This window comes from Salmo salar, chromosome ssa01 (assembly GCF_905237065.1).
Source record: "Salmo salar chromosome ssa01, Ssal_v3.1, whole genome shotgun sequence".
NCBI classification, from domain to species: domain Eukaryota; kingdom Metazoa; phylum Chordata; class Actinopteri; order Salmoniformes; family Salmonidae; genus Salmo; species Salmo salar.
The window spans coordinates 88392527-88418529 of record NC_059442.1 but is presented as its reverse complement, the minus strand read 5'-3'; the positions used below and the strand labels follow the sequence as shown (position 1 = coordinate 88418529).

The window sequence follows — 26003 nt, the reverse complement described above, 5'->3', positions numbered from 1 at the left end:
CCGGGATGCTGGTCTTCTAGGCTGGTGTTTTGCGGGTACTATTTAATGAAGCTGTCAGTTGAGGACTTGTGAGGCATCTGTTTCTCAAACTAGACATTCTAATGTACTTGTCCTCTTGCTCAGTTGTGCACCGGGGCCTACCACTCCTCTTCCTATTCTGGTTAGCGCCAGTTTGCGCTGTTCTGTGAAGGGAGTAGTACACAGCGTTGTACGAGATCTTCAGTTTCTTGGCAATTTCTCTTATGGAATAGCCTTTATTTCTCAGAACAAGAATAGACTGATGAGTTTCAGAAGAAAGTTATTTGTTTCTGGACATTTTGAGCCTGTAATCGAACCCACAAATGCTGATGCTCCAGATACTCAACTAGTCTAAATAAGGCCAGTTTTATTGCTTCTTTAATCAGAACAACAGTTTTCAGCTGTGCTGACATAATTGAAAAAGGGTTTTCTAATGATCAATTAGCCTTTTAAAATGATAAACTTGGATTAGCTAACACAACGTGCCATTTGGAACACAGGAGTGATGGTTGCTGATAATAGGCCTCTTAGTACCAGTCAAAAGTTTGGACACACCTACTCATTCAAGGGATTTTCTTTATTTTTACAATTTTCTATATTGTAGAATAATAGTGAAGACATCTGAACTTTGAAATAACACATATGGAATCATGTAGTAAAAGTGTTAAACAAATAAAAATATATATTTTATATTTGAGATTCTTCAAAGTAGCACCCTTCGCCTTGATGACTTTGCACACTTTTGGCATTCTCTCAACCAGCTTCATGAGGAATGCTTTTCCAACAGTCTTAAAGGAGTTCCCACATAAGCTGAGCACTTGTTGGGTGCTTTTCCTTCACTCTGCGGTCCTCATGAAGCTGGTTGAGGGAATGCCAACAGTGTGCAAAGCTGTCATCAAGGCAAAGGGTGGCTACTTTGGCGAATCTAAGATATAACAAATATTTTGATTTGTTTAACACTTTTGGTTACTACATGATATGTTATTTCATAATGTTGATGTCTTCACTATTATTCTACAATGTAGAAAATAGTAAAAATAAACAAGAACCCAGGAATGAGTAGGTGTGTCCAAACCTTTGACTGCGTGCATACCTACAGGGCGTGCGTGCATATAGAGACATGCATACAGATTTTAAGTGTATATATATGCATGTGGGGTTCACTGTAGTTAATTTCAACTTGTCCCGGACAATAGATCAGATCTTAATTGTTTTTCTTATGCATACAATGCTGTTACAATATCCAGGGTTGATTTTGTTTTTCAGTGCATTATCTTTATACAGCCATTTTTTCATGGGTATAGCAGTAACTGCAGTCATGCTAAATGTTTATTTTTTATTCAGTATGTAAATATCTCAATTGTTCATTGTCATTTATAATTCACTGTAGAAAATCAGCGCGAGTGTGAGCTTCCTTCCCTTCAACTAAAGCCTCAATGTACTCAGATACACCTATAACATCTCAGACATCCATGACGTTTAGGAATTGTAATGCTTCAATGAACAATTACAGGTTCAATGAAACAGTATCAATGTTTTCAGTCCCGTCAACTACTTTGGTAACATGCTGTACAGGATCAATGTTTTCAGTCCCGTCAACTACTTTGGTAACCTGCTGTACAGGATCAATGTTTTCAGTCCCGTCAACTACTTTGGTAACCTGCTGTACAGGATCAATATTTTCAGTCCCATCTACTACATTGGTAACCTGCTGTACAGGAATGATTCCAACAACTGTAAATATAACCACATAAAGAAATAAAGCTCCAATGTAATTTGTTTTTAAATGAGAAATGATATCTTGTTTTTATTTTTCAGGGTAAAAAAAATAATCAACAATGGTCTCTCTATATATATATATAGTTATTCGTTTTCACACAGATTTACATACGTATGTAGATAGTTTTCACACAATCTAAGGTCACTTCTATTGGAATAATTACCATATTTCTCCTGATCAAAATATCTACAAGAAAGTAGTGAAGTTGTCGACGGTAGCCAGATGGAGGTACGCCGGCTGGTCATCGTCATCCTCCTCCTCCTCCTCCTCCTCCTCCTCCTCCTCCTCCTCCTCTCCTGTCTGCTCCCCTCCGTCCCTCCCCGCCCTCCTCTGCCTCATGGACAAGGTATTCCTCTTCTCCATGACCTCTGACCCCAGCGAACGGTTGTCCAGACATTCCTGGATCATCTTGGCCAGATCCTGCTGCAGACGCTGGCAGTTCTCCCTGCAGGGAGGGACAAGGACATAGGAGTTAATTACAGTATATAGATCTACATAGATATCTAGCTCTAATGAACTCTGTTTACCCTACAAATGGAAGAAGGACATAGAATGTAGAAGTTGATCATATAGATGTAAATATGACGTGTATCTCTAGTGATGTACAGTTATAGGTGAGCATTTACGTGGATTCTCAGGGCTGGATGGAGAGACAGAGTTGTATTTTACTCACCTGCCATGATAGCTGATATGAACTGTTTGTATAGAGTTTATTGCATTTATTGTAGCTGGGGATTTTAACAAAGCTAATCTGAAAACAAGGCTCCCTAAATTTTATCAGCATATCGAATGCGTGACTCGAGCTGGCAGCATTCTGGATCATTGCTACTCTAACTTCCGTGATGAATACAAAGCCCTCCCCCGCCCTCCTTTCGGAAAATCTGACCACGACTCCATTTTGTTGCTCCCTGCCTATAGACAGAAACTAAAACAGGAACCGCCTGTGCTCAGGTCTGTTCAACGCTGGTCCGACCAATCTGATTCAACGCTTCAAGATTGCTTCGATCACGTGGACTGGGATATGTTCCGGATAGCCTCAGACAACATTGATGTATATGCTGACTCGGTGAGCGAGTTTATTATCAAGTGCATCGGTGATGTTGTACCCACGGTGACTATTAAAACCTTCCCTAACCAGAAACCGTGGATTGATGGCAGCATTTGCGCAAAACTGAAAGCGCGAACCACTGCTTGTAATCATGTCAAGGCGACCAGAAACATGACTGAATACAAACAGTGCAGCTATTCCCTCTGCAAGGCAATCAAACAAGCTCTGTCAGTATAGAGAATGTAGAAGTTGATAATATAGATGTAAATATGACATGTAGCTCTAGTGATGTACAGTTATAGGGGAGCATTTACAGTAGCAGGAGGTTAACTCACGCTGTCGGTGGCGTTGGCAGGTTGTAGTCCTCTCCTGTTTCACCTGTCAACCAGTAGGTCAACTCTGTGCCTTTACCCTGGGATACACACACATGTACAATCTTCTATAATATTCAACACAGTAGACAAGAGTACTATACAGTACAAATGAATCTGTATGATTCTATCATGACAAATGGCAAAGTGGCATGTGCCATGTCCATACCTTGAGGAAAGTCTCCCCTCTCTTCTTGTACTCAAACTTGCATTCTGTCCTCTGTAGGATGCTGATGGTGGGCTGACTGACGTGGATTCTCAGGGCTGGATGGAGAGAGACAGAGTTGTATTTTACTCACCTGCTATGACAGCTGATATGAACTGTTGATATAGAGTTGGTATGGATATCTCTAGTGTTCCTGTAGCCTGCTTACGATGTCCCGTTGACTCCATGCTAGAGGCAGTGTTGACTGTGTCTCCAAACAGGCAGTATCTGGGCATCTTTATCCCCACCACTCCTGCTGCACAGGGGCCTAGGAAACAAGTAGCAAGCGTAAAGGGGGTATTGATAACAGACAGAGGGAAAGAGTGAGGGAAGTTAAGAGCAGAGACCAAGAAGGCTTGATAATATGGAGAGGAGAGAGAGGGAGGTGTCATGAATTCAGGATTGGGACTTGGGGAGCTAGGGGTACCTGAGTGCATCCCAATGCGGATCCACACAGGTAGCCCTGGCAGGTGTCTGAGCTGGAAGGTCCCCATAAATGCCAGAATGTCCAGGGCCATGCGTGAGATGTCCACCGCGTGCCTGTTACCGTTCCGCCGCGGCAACCCCGATGCCACCATGTACGCATCCCCTATGGTCTCCACCTGACAGGACAAAAAAGAAGATTGGACTAGGTTGGACCACAACCCCAACCCTAGCCTCAACCACAACCCTAGTTCTAGCCTCAACCCTAACCCTAGCTTCATGTCACCATCCCAGTTCAACTCTAACACTATCCTCAACCACAACCCTAACCCGAAACCACAACAACAACCCTAACCTAAACCACAACCCTAACCCTCAACCCTAGCTTCAACCACAACCCTAACCCTCAACCTTAACCTAAACCACAACCCAAACCCTCAACCCTAGCTTCAAACACAACCCTAACCCTAACCCACAACACTAACCCTAACCCACAACACTAACCCTATCCCTAACCTAACCTTGTATACGTCGTGGTGGTCGAGGATGCTGTCGAATCCCTTGTAGATGTCGTTGAGCATGTCCACCACTTCCATGGGGGTGCTGTACTGGCACAGGGTGGTGAAGCCCACGATGTCGCTGAAGTACACCGTCACCTCCTCAAACAGCTCCGGCTCCACTATGCCCGTCTCCTTCAGAGAACGCACCGCAGGACTGGAGCGAGAGGAAGAGAGAGATAGAAGTCATTTGCTGGTCTTAAAGTGGTTTTCTGGTTGTGCAGTCTGGCAACGACCTTCTGGTCAAAACATTGCACTTAATAAAACAACAGGAGCATTGAATTGTGTTTGGATATGTTTATTTTTGTTGTTGTTGTTGACTGACCCAGGCAGCAGCATAAAGTTGAGGCAGTCGGCCCTGTCTCTCTCAGCCTTGTACAGCGCTGTCCTCTCCTCCACCAGATGCTCCAGGTTCCTGGAGTACATCTGTAGACGACGGATCAGGTTGTCCATGTAACTCTCATTAGCTTGGTTGTGCAGGTTACTGTGGAGAACAGAAGAAAGGATCAGTCACACACACATACACACACCACTTTTCAATGTAGGTGTTGCCCTTGTGAGATGTTTCTCAAATGTCTCTTAAATGAAGGGAAGGGTGCAGCTCTACAGTAATTAAATATGAATGTTATTTTGAAGCACTGCAAACCATAACCATGCTCCCTCTCACTCATATCTCTACAACTCCATTTTGACCATTTATCATGTTACAGAGATATTTTACCATCTTTGTTCAATGTCCAGTCTCTTGACAACAAGATAAACGAAATTCGAGCAAGGGTTGCCTTCCAGAGAAACATCAGAGATTGTAACATTCTGTTTCACGGAAACATGGCTCACTCAGGATATGTTATCAGAGTCAGTACAGCCACCCGGTTTCTTCACGCATCGCGCCGACAGAAACTAACATCTCTCTGGTAAGAAGGGCAGGGATATATGCCTCATGATTAACGATTTGTGGTGTAATCATAACAACATACAAGAACTCAAGTCCTTTTGTTCACCTGACCTAGAATTCCTTACAATCAAATGCCGACCGCATTATCTTCCAATATAATTCTCTTAAATTATAGTCACAGCCGTGTATTATAGTCACAGCCCCCCCAAGCAGATACCTCGACAGCCCTGAAAGAACTTCACTGAACTCTATGTAAACTGGAAACCATATACCCTGAGGCTGCATTTATTGTAGCTGGGGATTTTAACAAATCTAATCTGAAAGCAAGGCTCCCTACATTTTATCAGCATATCGAATGTGCGACCCGGGCTGGCAGCATTCTGGATCATTGCTACTCTAACTTCCGCGACACATACAAAGCCCTCCCCCGCCCTCCTTTCGGAAAATCTGACCACGACTCCATTTTGTTGCTCCCTGCCTATAGATAGAAACTAAAACAGGAAACGCCCATGCTCAGGTCTGTTCAACGTTGGTCTGACCAGTCTGATTCAACGCTTCAAGATTGCTTCGATCACGTGGACTGGGATATGTTCCGGATAGCCTCAGACAACATTGATGTATATGCTGACTCGGTGAGCGAGTTTATTATTTTATTTTAATTTTATTTCACATTTATTTAACCAGGTAGGCTAGTTGAGAACAAGCTCTCATTTGCAACTGCAACCTGGCCAAGATAAAGCATAGCAGCTAGACACATACAACACAGAGTTACACATGGAATGAACAATAATACAGTAGAAAAAAAGAAAACAAAAAGTCTATATACAGTGAGTGCAAATTAGGTAAAATACGGGAATTACGGCAATAAATAGGCCATGGTGGCGAAGTAATTACAATATGGCAATTAAACACTGGAATGGTAGATGTGCAAAAGATTGTGCAAAAGATTATCAAGTGCATCGGTGATGTTGTACCCACAGTGACTATTAAAACCCCTAACCAGAAACTGTGGATTGATGGCAGCATTCACGCAAAACTGAAAGCGCGAACCACTGCTTTTAATCATGGCAAGGCGACCAGAAACATGACTGAATTCAAACAGTGTAGCTATTCCCTCCGCAAGGCAATCAAACAAGCTAAGCGTCAGTATAGAGACAAAGTACAGTCGCAATTCAGCGGCTCAAACACGAGACGTATGTGGCAAAGTCTACAGTCAATCACGGATTACAAAAAGAAAACCAGCTCCGTTGCGGACACCAACGCCTCGCTCCCAAACAAATTAAACAACTTCTTTGCTCGCTTTGAGGACAATACAGTGCCACTGACACGGCCTGCTACCAAAACCTGTGGGCTCTCCTTCACCATGGCCAACGCGAGTAAAACATTTAAACGTGTTAACCCTCGCAAGGCTGCCAGCCCAGACGGCATCCCTAGCCGCGTCCTGGTGTGGCTGGTGCGTTCACGGACATATTCAATCAATCCCTATCCCAGTGTGCTGTGCCCACATGCTTCAAGAGGGCCACCATTGTTCATGTTCCCAAGAAAGCTAAGGTAACTGAGCTAAACGACTATAGCCCCGTAGCACTCACTTCTGTCATCATGAAGTGCTTTGAGGGACTAGTCAAGGATCATATCACCTCCACTCTACCTGATACCCTAGACACACTCCAATTTGCTTACCGCCCCAATAGGTCCACAGACGATGCAATCACAATCACACTGCCCTAACCCATCTGGACAAGGGGAATACCTTTGTAAGAATGCTGTTCATCTACAGCTCAGCATTCAACACCATAGTACCCTCCAAACTCGTCATTAAGTTCGAGACCCTGGATCTCGACCCCGCCCTGCGCAACTGGGTCCTGGACTTTCTGACGGGCCGCCCCCAGGTGGTGAGGGTAGGAAACAACATCTTCACCCCGCTGATCCTCAACACTGGGGCCCCACAAGGGTGCATTCTCAGTCCTCTCCTGTACTGCGTGGCCATGCATGCCTCCAACTCAATCATCAAGTTTGCAGACGACACTACAGTGGTCGGCTTGATTACCAACAGCGACGAGACAGCCTACAGGGTGGAGGTGAGGGCCCTTGGAGTGTGATGTGAAGGAAATAACCTCACACTCAACGTCAACAAAACAAAGGAGATTATCGTGGACCTCAGGAAACAGCAATACTGTCCCATCGATGGGACAGTATTGGAGAAGGTGGAAAGTTTTAAGTTCCTCGGCGTACACATCATGGACAAACTCAAATGGTCCACCCACACAGACAGCGTGGTGAAGAAGGCGCAACAGCGCCTCTTCAACCTCAGGAGGCTGAAGAAATTTGGCTTGTCACCGAAAACACTGACGAACTTTTACAGATGCACAATCGAGAGCATCCTGTCGGGCTGTATCACGGCCTGGTACGGCAACTGCTCCGCCCACAACCGTAAAGCTTTCCAGAGGGTGGTGCGGTCTGCACAACGCATCACCGGCGGCAAATTACCTACCCTTCATGACACCTACATCACCCAATGTCACAGGAAGGCCAAAAAGATAATCAAGGACAACAACCACACGAGCAACTGCCTGTTCACCCCGCTATCATTCAGAAGACGAGGTCAGTATAGGTGCATCAAAGCTGGGACCGAGAGACTGAAAAACAGCTTCTATCTCAAGGCCATCAGGCTGTTAAACAGCCATCACTGACACAGAGAGGCTGCTGCCAACATACAGACTCAAATCTCTAGCCACTTTAATAATTAATAATTGGATGTAATAAATGTATCACTACTCACTTTAAACAATGCCACTTTATATAATGTTTACATACCCTACATTACTCATCTCATATGTATATACTGTACTCTATACCATCTACTGCATCTTGCCTATGCCGCACTGCCATCGCTCATCCATATATTTATATGTACATATTCTTATTCATCCCTTTACACTTGTGTGTATAAGGTAGTTGTTGTGAAATTGTTAGATTACTTGTTAGATATTACTGCACTGTCGGAACAAGAAGCACAAGCATTTCGCTACACTCGCATTAACATCTGCTAACCATGTGTATGTGACAAGATTTTTCACCTTTCTGATAAAATGGCCTGGCAAGTGTTTAGCTCTATCCAATAAAATAGAGATAAAAGTAGGTAGCTGGTACCTGAAGATCTTCCCCAGTGAGCTCTCTATCTTCTTAAAGTCAGGCCTTCGCTCTGGGTCCTCATCCCAGCACATCTTCATCAGCATGTACACCTGTGGGCATGAAAGAGGCATGAAAGAAAAAAAGTGGATTTTAGAATCTCTTTACATATCTTTCTCTATACTGTAAGTCTGTTCCTCCCTCCTTCCTCTGTCTCTCTCTCTATGATAAACACACAAACAAAGAAATGGCAATCTTACCTCCAAATCTTTTTCTCCTGCAGTCTCAACATTCAGATCAGGTCTGCAATAGGTTTCGCTGGGGTATTGCACTCTGGCCATTTTTTCTGATGAAGACAGAACAGCATGTGAGCGTCTTGTTTTTCTGCTACTCTATGTGGCACTCAACTGAACAATGCTACATTTCGCCAGGAGGGGTTGATATTTCCCCAGAATGAACTGCAGCACCACATCAAAGTGCCAAATTCTAAACAAGGGTGACTACAGTATAGTAAAACGAATGCATTGATTCTGTTGCAAGTTTCTATATAAAGTGTTATATATGAATGTGTCTTACCAGCGCGGTCGGAGCAGTCCTGGGTGTAAAAGGTGCTCCTCCTGAGAACTATCTCCTGGGCGATGATGGCAAAGCTGTAGACATCCCCCTTCTGGGAGATCCCCTGTCTTCGCAGGTGCTCTGGAGCTGTCCACAGGTCTGATGGAGAGAGAGGGGCGGGGGAGAGAAGGGAGTGGAAGGATGGACAATAGAGTGATGGAGTGAGGGGATACGGGATAGGGGAGGATAGGTAAACGAAAATAGCTAAAAAAAATAAGGGGACATATCCTAGTACAGACAGACATCAGGGGATGTGTATGGCATGAATGCTAACTATGCTAGCAAGCTAGACCTACAGAAGAAATAGTTCCTACCTCTGCCTGGGTCTAGAATGGTGTTGCAGCCAAAGTCAGTAATCTTGACCACCATGCGGTTGTCCACCACACAGTTAGTGGACTTGAGACGGCCGTGGACCTGGATGTCACTGGAGTGGAGGTAGGACATACCCTGTGGAGGTGAAGGAGGTTTTGTCTTTCAACTTACTGTATTTCAATAACTCAATGTTGCCAAACGGATCGAAGCACTTTCAGAAATGTATATCAATATTGACTAGATCAAAATTCTTGTCTATGGTTCCAGCTTGGGGTCAGCTCATCTCACAGGTCATCTTGAGTTGACATCTTCTGAGCTCATACAAACCAACAGCAGACTAGAGTTGTTGCCTGCTCACCTTAGCGATGTCGTACATGACAGAGATCTTAAATTCCCAGTCCATGAAGGTTTCCTCCGGGTACGAGATCTTGTCATTCAGCACATACTGAAGAAGAGGGTGAAAAGTCAAAGTGTGTGTGTGCATGCGTGTGTGCACGCATGTGGCCGTTTGCGTGTGTGTTTCTCACCCTTAGGGATCCCCTCTCACAGTACTCGAACACCCCAAACACACCGTGATCATACTTGACTGTGCCGTAGAACTTAGTCAGGTTGTAGTAGTCAATATGCAGAAGCTGTAAATCAGGAAGGATAGGTATGATAAGCAATAGGAGTTATAATCAAATCAAATATAAAAACTAAAATAAAAAGATACCACATGAACACACATAAAAATGCATACTTGATACCCTTGAGTAGCCTACTCTACGTTGACAAACTTGCTGTGTAATCGGTGACTCACCGAGTTGAGTTCTATCCTCTGACTCTCGTTAAAGTTCCAGTCCGAATGCTTCAGCTCCTTCAGGATGACAATCTGAAACCATGACAACAACAGTAGCCTTAGTACACCTGACCTCCATCACCATGACAACAGGAGAATTAGTACACCTGACCTCCATCACCATGACAACAGTAGTAGACTCAGTACACCTGACCTCCATGACAACAGCAGTAGCCTCAATACACCTGACCTTCATCACCATGACAACAACAGTAGGTTCAATGCATCTGACTTCCATATCCAGCTCCCTCAAGATCCTGCTTCAAGTGTCAAAGTGAAGGACTTGACGAGTCTACGGAGTCTGGCAACATGAAACTACAATACACCTGACAAGACCACTGTATCAGTTCCGGAGCCGTGGATGTTGCTTTAACCTACATATATACACTATCAGTCAAAGGTTTTAGAACACCTACTCATTCAAGGGTTTTTCTTTATTTTTACTATTTTCTAAATTGTACAATACTAGTGAAGACATCAAAACAATGAAACAGCATATGGAATCATGTAGTAACCAAATAAGTGTAAAACAAATCAAAATATATTTTATATTTGGGATTCTTCAAAGTAGTCACCCTTTGCCTTGATGACAGCTTTGCACACTCAACCAGCTTCACCTGGAATGCTTTTCCAACAGTCCACCCACACAGACAGTGCAGTGAAGAAGGCGCAGCAGTGCCTCTTCATCCTCAGGAGGCTGAAGAAATTTGGCTTGTCACCCAAACCCTCACAAACTTTTACAGATGCACAATCGAGAGCATCCAGAGGGTGGTGCGGTCTGCCCAACGCATCACCGAGGGTAAACTACCTGCCCTCCATGACATCTACAGCACCCGATGTCACAGGAAGGCCAAAAAGATCATCAAGGACAATAACCAACCGAGCCACTGCCTGTTCACACCGCTATCATCCAGAAGTCGAGGTCAGTACAGGTGCATCAAAGCTGGGACCGAGAGATTGAAAAACAGCTTCTATCTCAAGGCCATCAGACTGCTAAACAGCAATCACTAACTCAGAGAGGCTGCTACCTACATTGAGACCCAATCACTGGACACTTTAATACATTGATCACTAGTCACTTTAAACAATGCCACTTTAAATAATGCACTTTAATATTGCTTACATTACTCATATCACATGTACGTCCCTTTTTCAGGACCCTGTCTTTCAAAGATAATTTATAAAAATCAAAATAACTTCACAGATCTTCATTGTAAAGGGTTTAAACACTGTTTTCCATGTGTCACGACATCAACGGAAGGTGGCGCCCCTCCTCGCCCCCTCCTCGGCGGTCGTCGTCGCCGGCCTACAAGCTGCCACCGATCCTCTGTTTCACTTTCTGTTGGTTAGGTCTGGGGGGGGGGGGTATTTAGTCTAGCTAGGTAGGTTTGTGTTTTGTGATTGATTGTTCTGTGTCAGGACGTATATCGTTTGAGGAACGAGTGTTTCCCTCTGCCTGTGTTTTTTTGCCAGAGGTTATTGTGGGCTGCGTCCCTGCTTTGTGTTGAGCTGGGTTTTTGGAGCATTTGTTTTATGCCTTCTGCCCTACCTTGTTTCGTACTGAGTGGATGCCCATTAAACGTGTGTTCACAGATTTTTCTGTCTCCTGCGCTTGACTCTACCACTCCTGCTTCCTTGAGCCAACTTTGACACCATGCTTGTTCAATGAACCATAAACAATTCATGAACATACACCTCTGGAACGGTCGTTAAGACACGAACAGCTTACAGACGATAGGCAATTAAGGTCACAGTTATGAAACCTTAGGACACTAAAGAGGCCTTTCTACTGACTCTGAAAACACCAAAAAAAGATGTCCAGGGACCCTGCTTATCTGCGTGAATGTGCCTTAGGCATGCTGCAAGTAGGCATGAGGACTGCAGATGTGGCCAGGGAAATAAATTGCAATGTCCGTACTGTGAGACGCCTAAGACTGCGCTACAGGGAGACAGGACGGACAGCTGATCATCCTCGCAGTGGCAAACCACGTGTAACAACACCTGCACAGGATCGGTCCATCCGAACATCACACTTGCGGGACAGGAACAGGATGGCAACAGCAACTGCCCGGGTTACACCAGGAACATACAATCCCTCCATCAGTGCTCAGACTGTCCGCAATAGGCTGAGAGAGGCTGGACTGAGGGCTTGTAGGCCTGTTGTAAGGCAGGTCCTCACCAGACAATACCGGCAACAACGTCGCCTATGGGCACAAAGCCACCGTTGCTGGACCAGACATGCCTGGCAAAAAAGTGCTCTTCACTGACGAGTTGCGTTTTTGTCTCACCAGGGGTGATAGTCGGATTCGCGTTTATCGTCGAAGGAATGAGCGTTACACCGAGGCCTGTACTCTGGAGCGGGATCGATTTGGAGGTGGAGGGTCCGTCATGGTCTGGGGCGGTGTTTCACAGCATCATTGGACTGAGTTTGTTGTCATCTCAACGCTGTGCGTTACAGGGAAGACACCCTCCTCCCTCATGTGGTACCCTTCCTGCAGGCTCATCCTGACATGACCCTCCAGCATGACAATGCCACCAGCCATACTGCTCGTTCTGTGTGTGATTTCCTGGAAGACAGGAATGTCAGTGTTCTGCCATGGCCAACGAAGAGCCCGGATCTCAATCCCATTGAGCACGTCTGGGACCTGTTGGATCGGAGGGTAAGGGCTAGGGTCATTCACCCTAGAAATGTCTGGGAACTTGCAGGTGCCTTGGTGGAAGAGTGGGGTAACATCTCACAGCAAGAACTGGCAAATCTGGTGCAGTCCATGAGGAGTAGATGCACTGCAGTACTTAATGCAGCTGGTGGCCACACCAGATACTGACTGTTACTTTTGATTTTGACCCCTCCTTTGTTCAGGGACACGTTATTCCATTTGTGTTAGTCACATGGCTGTGGAACTTGTTCGGTTTATGTCTCAGTTGTTGAATCTTGTTATGTTCATACAAATATTTACACAGTTGACAGTGAGAGGACGTTTATTTTTTTGCTGAGTTTATATACTGTATTTTATAACATCTACTGCACCTTGCCTATGCCCCTTGGCCATCGCTCATCCATATACTTATGTACATATTGTCATTCATCCCTTTAGATTTGTGTGTTTAGGTACTTGTTGGGGAATTGTTAGATTAATTGTTAGATATTACTGCACTGTCGGAACTAGAAGCACAAGCATTTCGCTACACTCGCATTAACATCTGCTAACCATGTGACCAATCAAATTGGATTTGATTTGATTTTGATTTGATGTGAAAATCAAATGATAGTCCCACAAAGCTCAAACCAGATGGGATGGTTTATCGCTGCCGAATGCTATGGTAGCCATGCTGGTTAAGTGTGCCTTCAATTCTAAATAAATTACAGACAGTGTCAACAGCAAAGCACCCCACACCATAACACCTCCTCCTCCATGCTTTACGGTGGGAAATACATATGTGAAGATCATCCGTTCACCCACACCGTGTCTCACAAAGACACGGCAGTTGGAACCAAAAATCTCCAATTTGGGCCCTAGACCAAAGGACACATTTCCACTGGTCTAATGTCCATTGCTCATGTTTCTTGGCCCAAGCAAGTCTCTTCTTCTTATTGGTCTCCTTTAGTAGTGGTTTCTTTGCAGCAATTCGACCATAAAGGCCTGATTGACGTAGTCTCCTCTGAACAGTTGATGTTGAGATGTGTCTGTTTCTTGAACTCCGTGAAGCATTTCTTTGGGCTGCAATTTCTGAGGCTGGTAACTCTAATGAACTTATCCTCTGCAGCAGCGGGTAACTCCGGGTCTTCCTTTCCTGTGGTGGTCCTCATGAGATCCAGTTTCATCATAGCGCTTGATGGTTTTTGCGACTGCACTTGAAGAAACTTTCAAAGTTTTTGAAATGTTCCATATTGACTGACCTTCATGTCTTAAAGTAACGATGGACTGTCGTTTCTCTTTGCTTATTTGAGCTGTTCTTGCCATAATATGGACTTGGTCTTTTACCAAATAGGGCTATCTTCTGTATACCACCCTTTACCTTGTCACAACACAGCTGATTGGCTCAAACGCATTAAATAGGAAAGAAATTCCACAAATTAACTTTTAAGAAGGCACACCTGTTAATTGAAATGCATTCCAGGTGACTACCTCATGAAGCTGGTTGAGAGAATACCAAACGTGTGCAAATCTGTCATCAAGGCAAATGGTGGCTACTTTGAAGAATCTCAAATATTATGATTTGTTTAACACTTTTTTGGTTACTACATGATTCCATATGTGTTATTTCATAGTTTTGATGTCTTCACTATTATTCTACAATGTAGAAAATAGTAAAAATAAAGAAAAACCCTTGAATGAGTAGGTGTGTCCAAACTTCTGACCAGTAGTGTATATGGTTCTGTAGCAGTCTCAGAGCCATGGTTGTTGCTTGAACCTACATATACAGTGCATTCTGAAAGTTGTCAGACCCCTTTACTTTTCCCACATTTTGTTACGTTACAGCCTTAATTTAAAATGGATTAAATAAATATTTTTCCTCATCAATCTACACACAATACCCCATAATAACAAAGCAAAAACAGGTTTTTAGAAATGTTTGCAAATTTATTACACATAAAAGACTGTTGGCCTCCCGAGTGGCGCAGCAATCTAAGGCACTGCATCAAAGTGCTTCTGGCGTCACTACAGACCTGGGTTTGATCCCAGGCTGTGTCACAACCGGCCATGATCAGGAGTCCCTTAGGGCGGCGCAAAATTGGCCCAGCGTCGTCCAGGTTAGGGGAGTGTTTGGCCTGGGGGGGCTTTACATGGCTCATCGTGCTCTACCAACTCCTTGTCGTCAGTTGAACAATGTTTCCTCTGACACATTGGGAAAGGGGATACCTAGTCAGTTGTACAACTGAATACATTCAACTGAAATGTGTCTTCCACATTTAAACCAACCCTTCTGAATCAGTGTGGCTGGTTAAGCGGGCGGGTTTTAAGAAGCGTGGTTTGGCGGGTCATGTTTTGGAAGACCCATGACTCAACCTTCGCCTCCCAAGCCCGTTGGGGAGTTGCAGTGATGAGACAAGATCGAAATTCGAAGGAAAGGGGGTAAAATACCCAAAATACATAAGAAAAAAAAAAGAAATAGAGGAAGGGTAGCAAAACATTTCTGCAGCATTGAAGGTCCCCAAGAACACAGTGGCCTCCATCATTCTTAAATGGAAGAAATTTGGAACCACCAAGGTTCTTCCTAGAGCTGGCTACAGCGTCAAACTGAGCAATCACGGAAGAAAAGCCTTGGTCGGGGAGGTGACCAAGAACCTGATGGTCACTCTGACAGAGCTCCACAGTTCCTCTGTGGAGATGGGATAACCTTCGAGAAGGACAACCATATCTGCAGCACTCCACCAATCAGGCCTTTATGGTAAAGTGGCCAGACAGAAGCCACTCCCCAGTAAAAGGCACACATAACAGGGTCAAGTCTCTCAATGTGCTTGAGTGGCCAAGCCAGAGCCCGGACTTGAAAGGTGCTTCAACAAATTACTGAGTAAAGGGTCTGAATACTTATGTAAATGTAATATTTCTGTTTTATTTTTAATACATTTGCAAAAAAAATCTGAAAACTTGTTTTTGCTTTGTCATTATGGGGTATTGTGCGTAGATTGATGAGGGAAAAAATTATTTAACCAATTTTAGAATAAGGCTGTAACGTAACAAAATGTGGGAAAAGTCAAAAGGTCTGAACACTTTCCGAATGCACTGTGTATGACTCTGTATTAGTCCCTGAGCTGTGGTTGTTGCTTTAACAAACATATATAGAAGGAGAGTGATGGAGTGCTGCATCAGATGACCTGGCCTCCACAATCACCCGACCTCAACCCAATTGAGATGGTTTGGGATGAGTTGGATCACAGAGTGAAGGAAAAGCAGCCAACAAGTGCTCAGCATATTTGGGAACTCCTTCAAGATTGTTGGAAAAGCATTGCAGGTGAAGCTGGTTGAGTGTGCAAAGCTGTCATCAAGGCAAAGGGTGGCTACTTTGAAGAATCTCAAATATAAAATATATTTTTGTTTAACACTTTTTTGGTTACTACATGATACTACATGATATGTGTTATTTCATAATGTTGATGTCTTCACTATTATTTATTTTACAATGTAGAAAATAGTAAAAATAAAGAAAGACCCTTGAATGAGTAGGTGTGTCCAAACTTTTGACTGGTACTGTATACTGTATAGTATATTTATGGCTCTGGTGGTTTTATACAAAAGTTTGAGTTACCTTTTTGTCATAGCGTCCTTGGCGGATGTTATAACTTGTGTTTTTCCTGTGGTCCTCGTCAATCTGACAAACAAACGGACAGAGACAGGTTAGAAGACGTACTGGAGTATGTGACTTAACTTTCAGGGGTCGTCGCACACTGATGACAAGCTGACCTTGAGGGAGACCAGGCTGCGTTCGTTGTACTCCAGCGGGGTGATGAGGTCAGAGTGTATGTGTGACCATCTCTTCCTTAGCCGGCGCTCTCTCTTGTTCCGCCTGGTAACAAATAGCAGCAAAGTATGAGAGGTCTCCCTCATTGAAATATAATTATTAGAATGGAGATCCCCATTCAAGTAAATTATATGTGATGGCTGGAACCCCAGATCCCTGTTCTAGTAATTATATTTCTATGAGCGAGACCTCTCTCACACTGCGCTGCTATCTGTTATCTAACTCTTACCTGTAGAAGATTAAAGCGATGGTAGCCACCCCCACCACAGTGACAGCTAAGACAATGACAATGATATCATGCGCCTTCAGACCTGGGGGGGGGGCACACCGCACTAGTTAGACCTAGGCATGCACGCACACACACACACACACACTGTTTCGCTCAGGCATTACTACGTCCATGATACGATGAGCAGACCAATAAAAAGGACTGCGTCAGAACTGTAAAATGTCTCAATGAGTGTTCAGGCCAGGGGGTAATTGAGTTGGTATTAGTGTACATTCAATCTGGAGTTTGATCCCTCCACACCGGTTCTGTACTGGATTGTCCCATATCTGTCTTATCTATCAGAAATGACAGCTAATGATCAGTTAATGTTGCCAACTAAGCCAGTCACTATGGGTGTGGCTCATGTAATAGGGAAAAACAAGCCAGACTCAGATGCACAAGTTGAGTCGTGCGTGTGTGTGTGTGTGTGTGTGTGTGTGTGTGTGTGTGTGTGTGTGTGTGTGTGTGTGTGTGTGTGTGTGTGTGTGTGTGTGTGTGTGTGTGTGTGTGTGTGTGTGTGTGTGTGTGTGTTGAGCACATACGCTGGGATGGAGCGTCATCTGGGAGGCTTCTGCCCCAGATGAATGATGGGTTATTGTTAACGACCTTGGTGTAGTTGTAGACGGTGTTGAATATAAATAAAGTTTCATACTGCGGAGATAGGAGAGGACTTATGTTAAAACATTAACTTTGACACAATAGAATCATATGATATACATGATAGCTGACCTACCTTGTGGTCAGTGGTGGTGTAAATGACTGAAAAATTCACATCTCTGTCCCCATAGTCATCCAGCTTGTAGTGGCCTGCAATGCCTGCATGGAAACACATACACAATTTACACTACACAGAACTACACCTACACACACACACACACACACACACACACACACACACACACACACACACACACACACACACACACACACACACACACACACACACACACACACACACACACACACACACACACACACAGGGGCGTCATGCACCACAAAAATCTGAGGGGGCACAAAATACGTGAGGATAGCTGAGGGGTGGAGAATTCTGCATTTTTCAAACACCTGAAACAGCTTTATCCTGCAATCTACATTGATAAACTGAAATGGGGTCATCATTACTTACTACAACCACAAAGTCCTAAACCCCGCCTATTTCTACAATTTCTGTTCTTAAAATCAGATTTTAAACCGAAACCTAAACTTAACCCTAACCTTAACCACACTGCTAACCTTATACCTAATCTTAAATTAAGACCCCCACCAAAAAATAATATGAATTTTTACAATGTGGCTTTGTAGTTGTGGTATCTAATGGAACCCGTGAAATGGCTTCTTGGTAGCTAGTTGGAAGATTGGGAACCTATCTGGGCTAGCTAAAGCCAATTTCATAAAACTGCTAGGTGGCTAGTAGTATTACAGAGAAACAATAACCAAAAATGTTACAATAATAAATGTTAAACAGGAAAATCTGAGGGGGCACGTGCTCCTGTGCAGACATGATTGGGAACACACACTCTATTGATGCGTCGGTTGACTCATTAAATATTGTGTGTATGAAAGGCGGGTGGGTGGCGGGCGGATTGAACAAAGAGAAAAAAATGCAATTTATATCTCTATAGACTACATTGAGGTTTTTCTTTCATTATCAGAGTTGCTTAAATTTAACTCCATTTGCCAATTTACTCTTTTCAGTGTTGTTTTTAATCAACTCCCTTGCCATTTTACACATTTTCTGTGTTTTTGAATTAACAGTCAACTACAGAGTACATTTCTTTTTAATGTACTTCCTTTGAGTTATAAGAGTTATAAGAGTCTAAAGCCTTATTTGAATATTTCTCAATGTATCACCATATGGTGGTTGGAAATGTGATATCCAACCTACAGTATGTTGGAAGCCAACTTGCAGGAAGACACTCACAACTGTCAGAGTATGACCAAAAGTACGCATGATGGAGACCACCTACACCATGTCAACTGGAACAACTATCTCACTAACGGTTGCTAGAAATCCAACCACTTACAGATTTACATTTCTTATCTTTGTGTAGCATAAGATTAAAAGCATCAATGTTCAAAACCACAGATATCGAAACAATTTGTGCAACAGAGCATGCTGGGAAATATGACAATGAGGCCCCTCCCAGATATGTGGATAACTTGATAGTTTTAACTCCCTGTCTCTGGTTACTCTTATGGAGTTAAAAGTACTCCATCCCAATGAACTCCAGTTATCAACACTAACTCCAGGGAACATATCACTCTCTCGAGGGTTAAGATAACTCCCAGTAGAGTCAATTTAACCCCAAAAAATCTGGACACCGTAGGTCTATAACCTCTCACATAGCCATAATATTAATTCCTGCAGAATTAAGCATTTCTTGCAGCAAAATTACACACCAAATCTAAATTTTGACTTGGGAACAGGAGTGGAGAAATATGATTTCTTTGTATCAGCATCTTGATAGAATGTGAATGTGCAGTTAGGGACCGTCTGTAGAGGTGCTGTCTTTATCAGCATAATAAAAGCTGATTGTATTTCATACACATAAAATGTGCATCCAAGCCGAACTGAAATCTGATCAGAAACATGTTGGGTCGATTTCACAGCTTTCTATTTTATTACAACCGTTCAAACATTTTGCACAGAAAATCTTTCCCATTTGTTTTTGTTATTGTATTTTCTCCCCAGCCCTGAAGCGTCTTTGCTCTGCCAAAAAAGGAGAGATGACAGAGAAAACGTTACCGATGTCAACTAGATTGAAGCATTCATTCTATCAATTTACAATTATTAAGGGTTTATTTAGTCTTCTAGGGCAACATACAGTATAATGACAGAAGAGAAGCTGCATATATCTAATTATAGCTAAGTTGACTAACAAATAGCCTACCAAAATGCCGGAAATTAGAAGCAGAAACATATATAAATTAGACAAAATAAGTCCTGCACCCACTGTCGAAAAATTGTTCCGCCGTGTCTGACTGTGGCCTACAATGCATTTTCTATATTTGCGGGTTAAGGTCGGGTGGGGACTGTCCTTTTTTCACTTCATCAGGCGGTTGTGGTTGGGTTATTACCAATTGTGGGCGCGTGTGGGTGAACAAACAGCTGACCAGTGCACCACTAATACACACATATATACACACACACACACACACACAATACACACAGACACACAGGTGGCCACATCTCCAGGCCAGACCACACAGCTTGATGTGTTGCTTCTTGGTCTCTTACCGTCAAAGGAGACGTTTCTGAAGTGGTTGATGTTGACTACCTCCATGGGGTTGAGCTCAGACTCAGGCTTGTTCCAGAGCTTCCTCATCACCTGACCAAACATCAGCACTGCATCATGGTACGCTGCCATGTAGTCATTCATCTGGACAGAAGGCAGATTTATTGGGCCCTGGTCAAAAGTAGTACACAATATCGGGAATAGGATGAATAGGACACCTCAGAGTACATTGATAGACAGGGCCTCAACCCAGCAGGGAGTCTCACCATCACATTGTTGCCCAGGTCTGTGTCCACAGTATAGTTCCTAGTGTTGGGCATGGTGAGAACCAACACGTTCTTCATAGCAGGGATAGAGGACTTATTGGTGTAGTACTTATCACTGTGTGGAGTCATGGGTTCATTGTCAATGACAGTGACAGTGAAAACACTGGTGCTCTCAAACACTCCCTGAAGCATGGCGATCACAATATTAAGCCTTTCTGAACTTTTTACAAGGAAAAAATGAAAACACAAAGACAAATAACAGACTGGGGAGAGAGAGAGAGCATTGCAGTTCACCAGACCCAAATCAAGAGCTGTAATGCTCTCACACACCCCTCCACCCAGCGAACACGTTGTAGGTGGTGAGGACGACGAGGGAGAGAGGGGGAGAGACACAGACACAGAGAGAGAGAGAGGACTAACTTGTAAAGATTGATCAGGATGAAGACAACACTAGGATCAGCCTCTATAGTTCCATTCTTCAGGTCCACGATATCTTCTGGTGTCCCACACACTATGAACACTGCACAGTGAAGAGGAGAGAGTCAATTAAATAGAAATGGAGACTGTTGGTATCTGTTCACTGCCCTATCTACGGTATGTTAGAAATGGAGACTGTTGGTATCTGTTCACTGCCCTATCTACAGTATGTTAGAAATGGAGACTGTTGGTATCTGTTCACTGCCCTATCTACAGTATGTGTCAATGCTCCCGATTTGTTAGATGTTGTGGGCTTACTTACAATTGCTAGTCCTATTTTTGGAGCTTAATTCCTTTCTAAGGTCCTCTGCTTTGCTTATGACGTTTGTTTTTTTGATGTGTAAGGAAAAGTGGGCTGAAGCTGTACCCAGTGCATTGATATACCTGGAGAGGGATGGGCAGATACCATGACATCAGTATCAACATCACATCTAAGCAAATATAATAAACACAAATAAATCATCTCAAAGTCATTTAAGTGTCCATTAGATTAGAACATACAGAATCACATGTCTAATTCATATCCACGTCACCCTTTTCCATCATAATTACACTTAAAAGAATTCACAAACAAGTCAGGACACCTGTGACTCAAAAGGAACTCACAGGCGACTCACAAGTGACTCACTCACCAGAAGCAGTCCTCAGTGTTCTGCTTCTTATAGAGGGTGGCTGTGGACCACTTGGGTTTGATATCATTGTTGAAGTCCCAAAACTTGGTAAAGAAGGTGGAGATCTTGCGTGCGGGGGGAAGTATGCGAGTCAGGTATTCTTTGTAGTCACAGGACAGAGCAAAGCTGCCTGCTGAGATGATGGGGATTTTGAGCTCCAGACCAACCTCAAGACTGACACATAGATAGAGGGAAGAGGGTGAGGGAGAGAGACAGAGAGGGAGAGAGACAGAGAGAGAGAGAGGAGGGAGATAGATAGAGGGAGAGAGAGGGAGGAGGGAGATAGATCGAGAGAGAGAGAGGGGCATGAGAGAGAGAAAGAGAGAGAGAGAGAGAGTGAGAGAGAGACAGACAGACAGACAGACAGACAGACAGACAGACAGACAGACAGACAGACAGACAGACAGACAGACAGACAGACAGACAGACAGACAGACAGACAGACAGACAGACAGACAGACAGACAGACAGACAGACAGACAGACAGACAGACAGACAGACAGACAAATACACAGGGAGAGTGGGAGAACTTTTTAAATAATTTCTGTTATTAGAATGTAACTACAAGAGTAATTGATTTGGATACAAGTGAGAGAAAGATATATAGAGGTAAGTAAAAGGGATAGAAAGAGATAGGGTGCCACGACAACACAAATCATATCAAATCAACACTTACTCAACCATCTGAAAGGTTGCATAGGTGCAGGTGGGCCCCAGCAGAGCACAGCCCACCTCCCCTGTCCTCTAAAACAGAGAAGCAGCTTAGATATGTGAATATTTGAGCGACACAGTGAGTGTATGTGTGTTTCTGTGTGCGTGTGTGAGTTGGTTAACACTCACAGTTAGGTTCTTCACGGTCTCCACCACCTCACAGGTGCTGCTTCGGCAGCCTTTATTGCTGTACAAACTAGTCTCGAGCCCTCGAAAGTTGGCAGTCAGGTTGCGCTTCACTCCTTGGCAAAGACAATGCCAATACATCATAATGATGAAGCACAGATTGTGGACCCACAGATAGTGATTCAGCCAAAGAACATCAACACTCGATGACAGCTAGGCCTAGAATATCGTTATAAACCAGGGCTCTTCAACCTTTTCTTGCTCAGGGACCCCTGCCCAGGCAAACTGGCAAACCAGCAACCCCCATCATATGTTAGCAAAACATGTTTTTTCCCACATCTTCTCTTATCATCTGGTGAATGATAATGGCAAGGACAAGTAATCAAAAAAAAAGTATTCATATATTTGGTAATCAACCTCCCCAGTCCCCACATTATAATTGGAAGAAGTGTAAACTCGAACAGACTAATAGCATTTCGCTGCACCTGCGATAACATTTAAAAATATGTGTACGCGACCAATATCATTTTATTTTATTTTTAACTACAACGGTATCTCCAAACACATGTTCACTAATAGCAGCTGTTTAGCTGGTTAAACAAAGGTTAGCAATGTGTTGGCAAAAATGAATGTCCAAGTCAAGAAAGCTTGCCAGCAGCCAGCGGCACTTGCTGTGACTGGTACTATGTCAGATACCTCAGTGCATAGCTGCAGGAAGTAGTTTGGGGTGGGGGTGTGAGGGGTGGGGGGATTTTTGCCCGCACTGAAGCCGCTAATACAGGACTAGTAAAGGCCCAGTGCACTACTTTTGTGTTTTAAAAAATGTACTAAATGTTTTTGAGTGTTTACGAGCATTTGTAACTTGAGTCTGATAATTATCTGTACAAAACAGTTAATCTGATAATACTTGTGAAAATTCTTTGCAAATGCAATTTATTTATATGTGAAAACTGAAAGGGTCTATTCATTCATCCAGAGCAACATTTTCATACTGGTCCCCTGTGGGAATGGAACCCACAATGCTTACATTGCAAGCACCATGCTCTACCAACTGAGCCACACCCTCACATCACATCATCACAAACCACTTGATGTCTCAATATACTCAATTACTGTATTTTGCATTGTTTTCTGTGATGGAAAGTCTACAGGTACAAACCTAGATGACCAGCCTATGTACAATACAGTAATGTACATTTACATTAAGTGGTTTGTAAGGATGGTAAATTAATACTGCACAAAAAGTGGTTGTTCCCATGTTATTTGATCAAGAGAAATATTTAATTTGATGTGGATGTTTTTGTCTTTGCCCAAAACGTTGCACTTTTTGATGTAAAGGTCCCCTTTACACTACTTTTGTGAAAATTATATTATTATTCTTTTTTTTATGATTCTGATTTATCAGGGCTCAGCACCCCTACTTCCAGCGGCTATGCTCCAGTGAGAGTAATTAGCAGACTCCCTGCAGTATCCTGGTTGAATACCCCTGCAAACCTATGGTGTTGTTGTTTTATAGCCTGCCCTATAAGTGCTTGCATACTCCCAATTAAGGGGAATCAGCCGTGGTTGGACATGAACCAGCAACCTTGTGTAATCTCACTATTCATTTACAGTTGTACAATTATGATTCCATTTACCATTTGGACAGCAGGTGAGTTCAGCGTCGTGCTGTATCGCACGCTCCACAGCACCACGGACAAACTTCATACTCCAGGGAGAGATGTCGTCATCCAGCAGAACCACGTTCATCATGATCCCTTTCAGACAGGGTGGGTAGGTCGCCTCGCATCGTCCTACGATCAGTACCAGCCAGCAGACCCACAGCGACAAACCTCTATAAGCCATTCTGAGGACTGTTCCAACGTTTCACAAAGTGAGTCTGGATTTTCCAGCCTCGACGACTTGTTCTCTTGTCAATTCTGTTGAGATGTTCAATTACAAGGCATTTGAGCTGTGGGTTGGCAAAATCCAATTGCCAGAAATGTTATACTAATTCCAAAAAGTAAAAACTTAACAAAAAAGATTGTTACTTGTCACCCCTTTTGATTCTGCATTCCAAATATCTCAATATTCTGACACTATATTCCTTTCATATGTTCCATTCAGTCCAGACACTTTTTCCAGTTTGAAAAGAAAACATAAAATCTGTGTGCAAAAACCTATGAAGCCTATGAAAATGTAGTTCCCAGAATATCCCAATGTTTTTTTTAAATGTAATGACTGACTATGAAATCTCTTGACTGCTTTGTTTAAAAAAAAAAAGATATATGGATTTACACACCTGCTTTGTTCCTCTTAGATTTGGCAACTCACGTGTGCTTTCCTAACTCACCTGTTAATGAACAACTGGAATCAACACACAGCCTGAGGGAGGTGGTCAGCTAATAACAACCTTCTCACCATTGTTCCAAGGTCCATATAAACCAATAATCATACACACTTCACATCATCAGGGATCGTGTCAATTCCTTTTCAATTCCAGTTAATTCAGGAAGTACACTGGAATTGGGTTTGCTTTCTGAATTGCCCTCAACCCTGCACATCACACAACCACCATATACTGTATGACAATACACACAGGCCAGTACACAGCCATAGGCCTGTAGAGGGCATGTAGGCCTATGGGGCAGTGGGAATTACTGGGGGCCAGGGAGGGCTAAACAATTTCTTTAAAATGCAATTTGTACTGCTACAGTGGTAAATATGAAAATAAAACCGTATTCCAAATTAAACGGAAGCCCTCCACCTCTGTGTCATGATTTAAAAAACAAAAAACAATGTATTCCAGCACGTATTCAGATGTCCCAAATGTTCTTTCTACGAAAAAAGTCCTTTAGTCAGCAAGATGCATTAATTAATTCAGGCTACAAGAGTGTAGACCTAATGACATTTGCCGAATGTCATTACACTTTTTGGTGTTTTGTAACAAATGTATCTTTCCCTTCATCTTGTACAAATATGCGCAGATAGCCTACTTTTTGAAGTGATTAGTTTGACAGTAAGATGAAAACATCCTGACTTTATGTACCATTTTCTTAGCTGTAGAGCAACTACTCCGACTTCAGTTCAAACAATGTTAAGACAGAAAATTGGGGTTTCTAATTGCAAAGCTAATTCTAAATTCTACATTCTGTTTCAAATGGCAGCCGAGATAAGAGCTGATAAGGGAATTTATATGTTTAAAGTAATGACTAAAGAATTCCACCCTGAAACGTAATTAACTATGTGAAATGATTAGAATTATTAGACTATAATCCAATAATGTATGTTTGAGACAAGTTAAGGGTGAGAAATGTGTAGTGGAGAAAATAGAGGACAATTGAACTACACATGACCTGGTTGGAACTCTGAAAAGCTTACGACAGGAAAGAGGCCCTGTCAAGGCCCCTCTAATCTAGGGAGGGAAAGGAACGGCAAGGAACTGCCAAGCTGGTAGAATAGTGATAAACGAGGAATGTGAACTGTGGAAAAAGATACAGCCCACCTACTGTTTGTGTGTGTGTGTGTGCATATATGGGGTTATAAAGACTGTTCACATTTTGGTTGACTTTAGAGCTCTCGTGAATAAAGAACTAACGTTTTGCAGAATCTGAGT

At 43.2% G+C, this 26003-nt stretch overlaps 1 protein-coding gene across 2 annotated transcripts; it reads right to left on the bottom strand.

Annotated features, from left to right (window-relative positions):
• Window positions 1-1793: 1793 nt before the first annotated feature.
• Window positions 1794-24327, bottom strand: LOC106609363 (heat-stable enterotoxin receptor-like). 2 transcript variants are annotated; one of them, XM_014208129.2, is made up of 27 exons: window positions 24046-24327; window positions 22412-22524; window positions 22248-22315; window positions 21533-21745; window positions 21163-21284; window positions 20844-20943; window positions 20424-20538; window positions 20160-20301; window positions 17655-17737; window positions 17464-17572; window positions 16883-16964; window positions 16596-16698; window positions 16441-16503; window positions 10153-10224; window positions 9881-9985; window positions 9712-9798; window positions 9356-9488; window positions 9003-9140; window positions 8687-8772; window positions 8448-8539; window positions 4728-4886; window positions 4367-4559; window positions 3850-4024; window positions 3592-3690; window positions 3387-3481; window positions 3182-3258; window positions 1794-2243 (listed from the first exon to the last, which is right to left on the bottom strand). In XM_014208129.2, the coding sequence occupies exons 1-27, from the start codon at window positions 24251-24253 to the stop codon at window positions 1985-1987; spliced, it is 3291 nt and encodes a 1096-aa protein (XP_014063604.2). In that variant the 5' UTR covers window positions 24254-24327; the 3' UTR covers window positions 1794-1984. The 2 variants fall into 2 exon arrangements, with proteins under 2 accessions (XP_014063604.2, XP_045579858.1); XM_045723902.1 differs by lacking the exon at window positions 21163-21284.
• Window positions 24328-26003: the final 1676 nt, after the last annotated feature.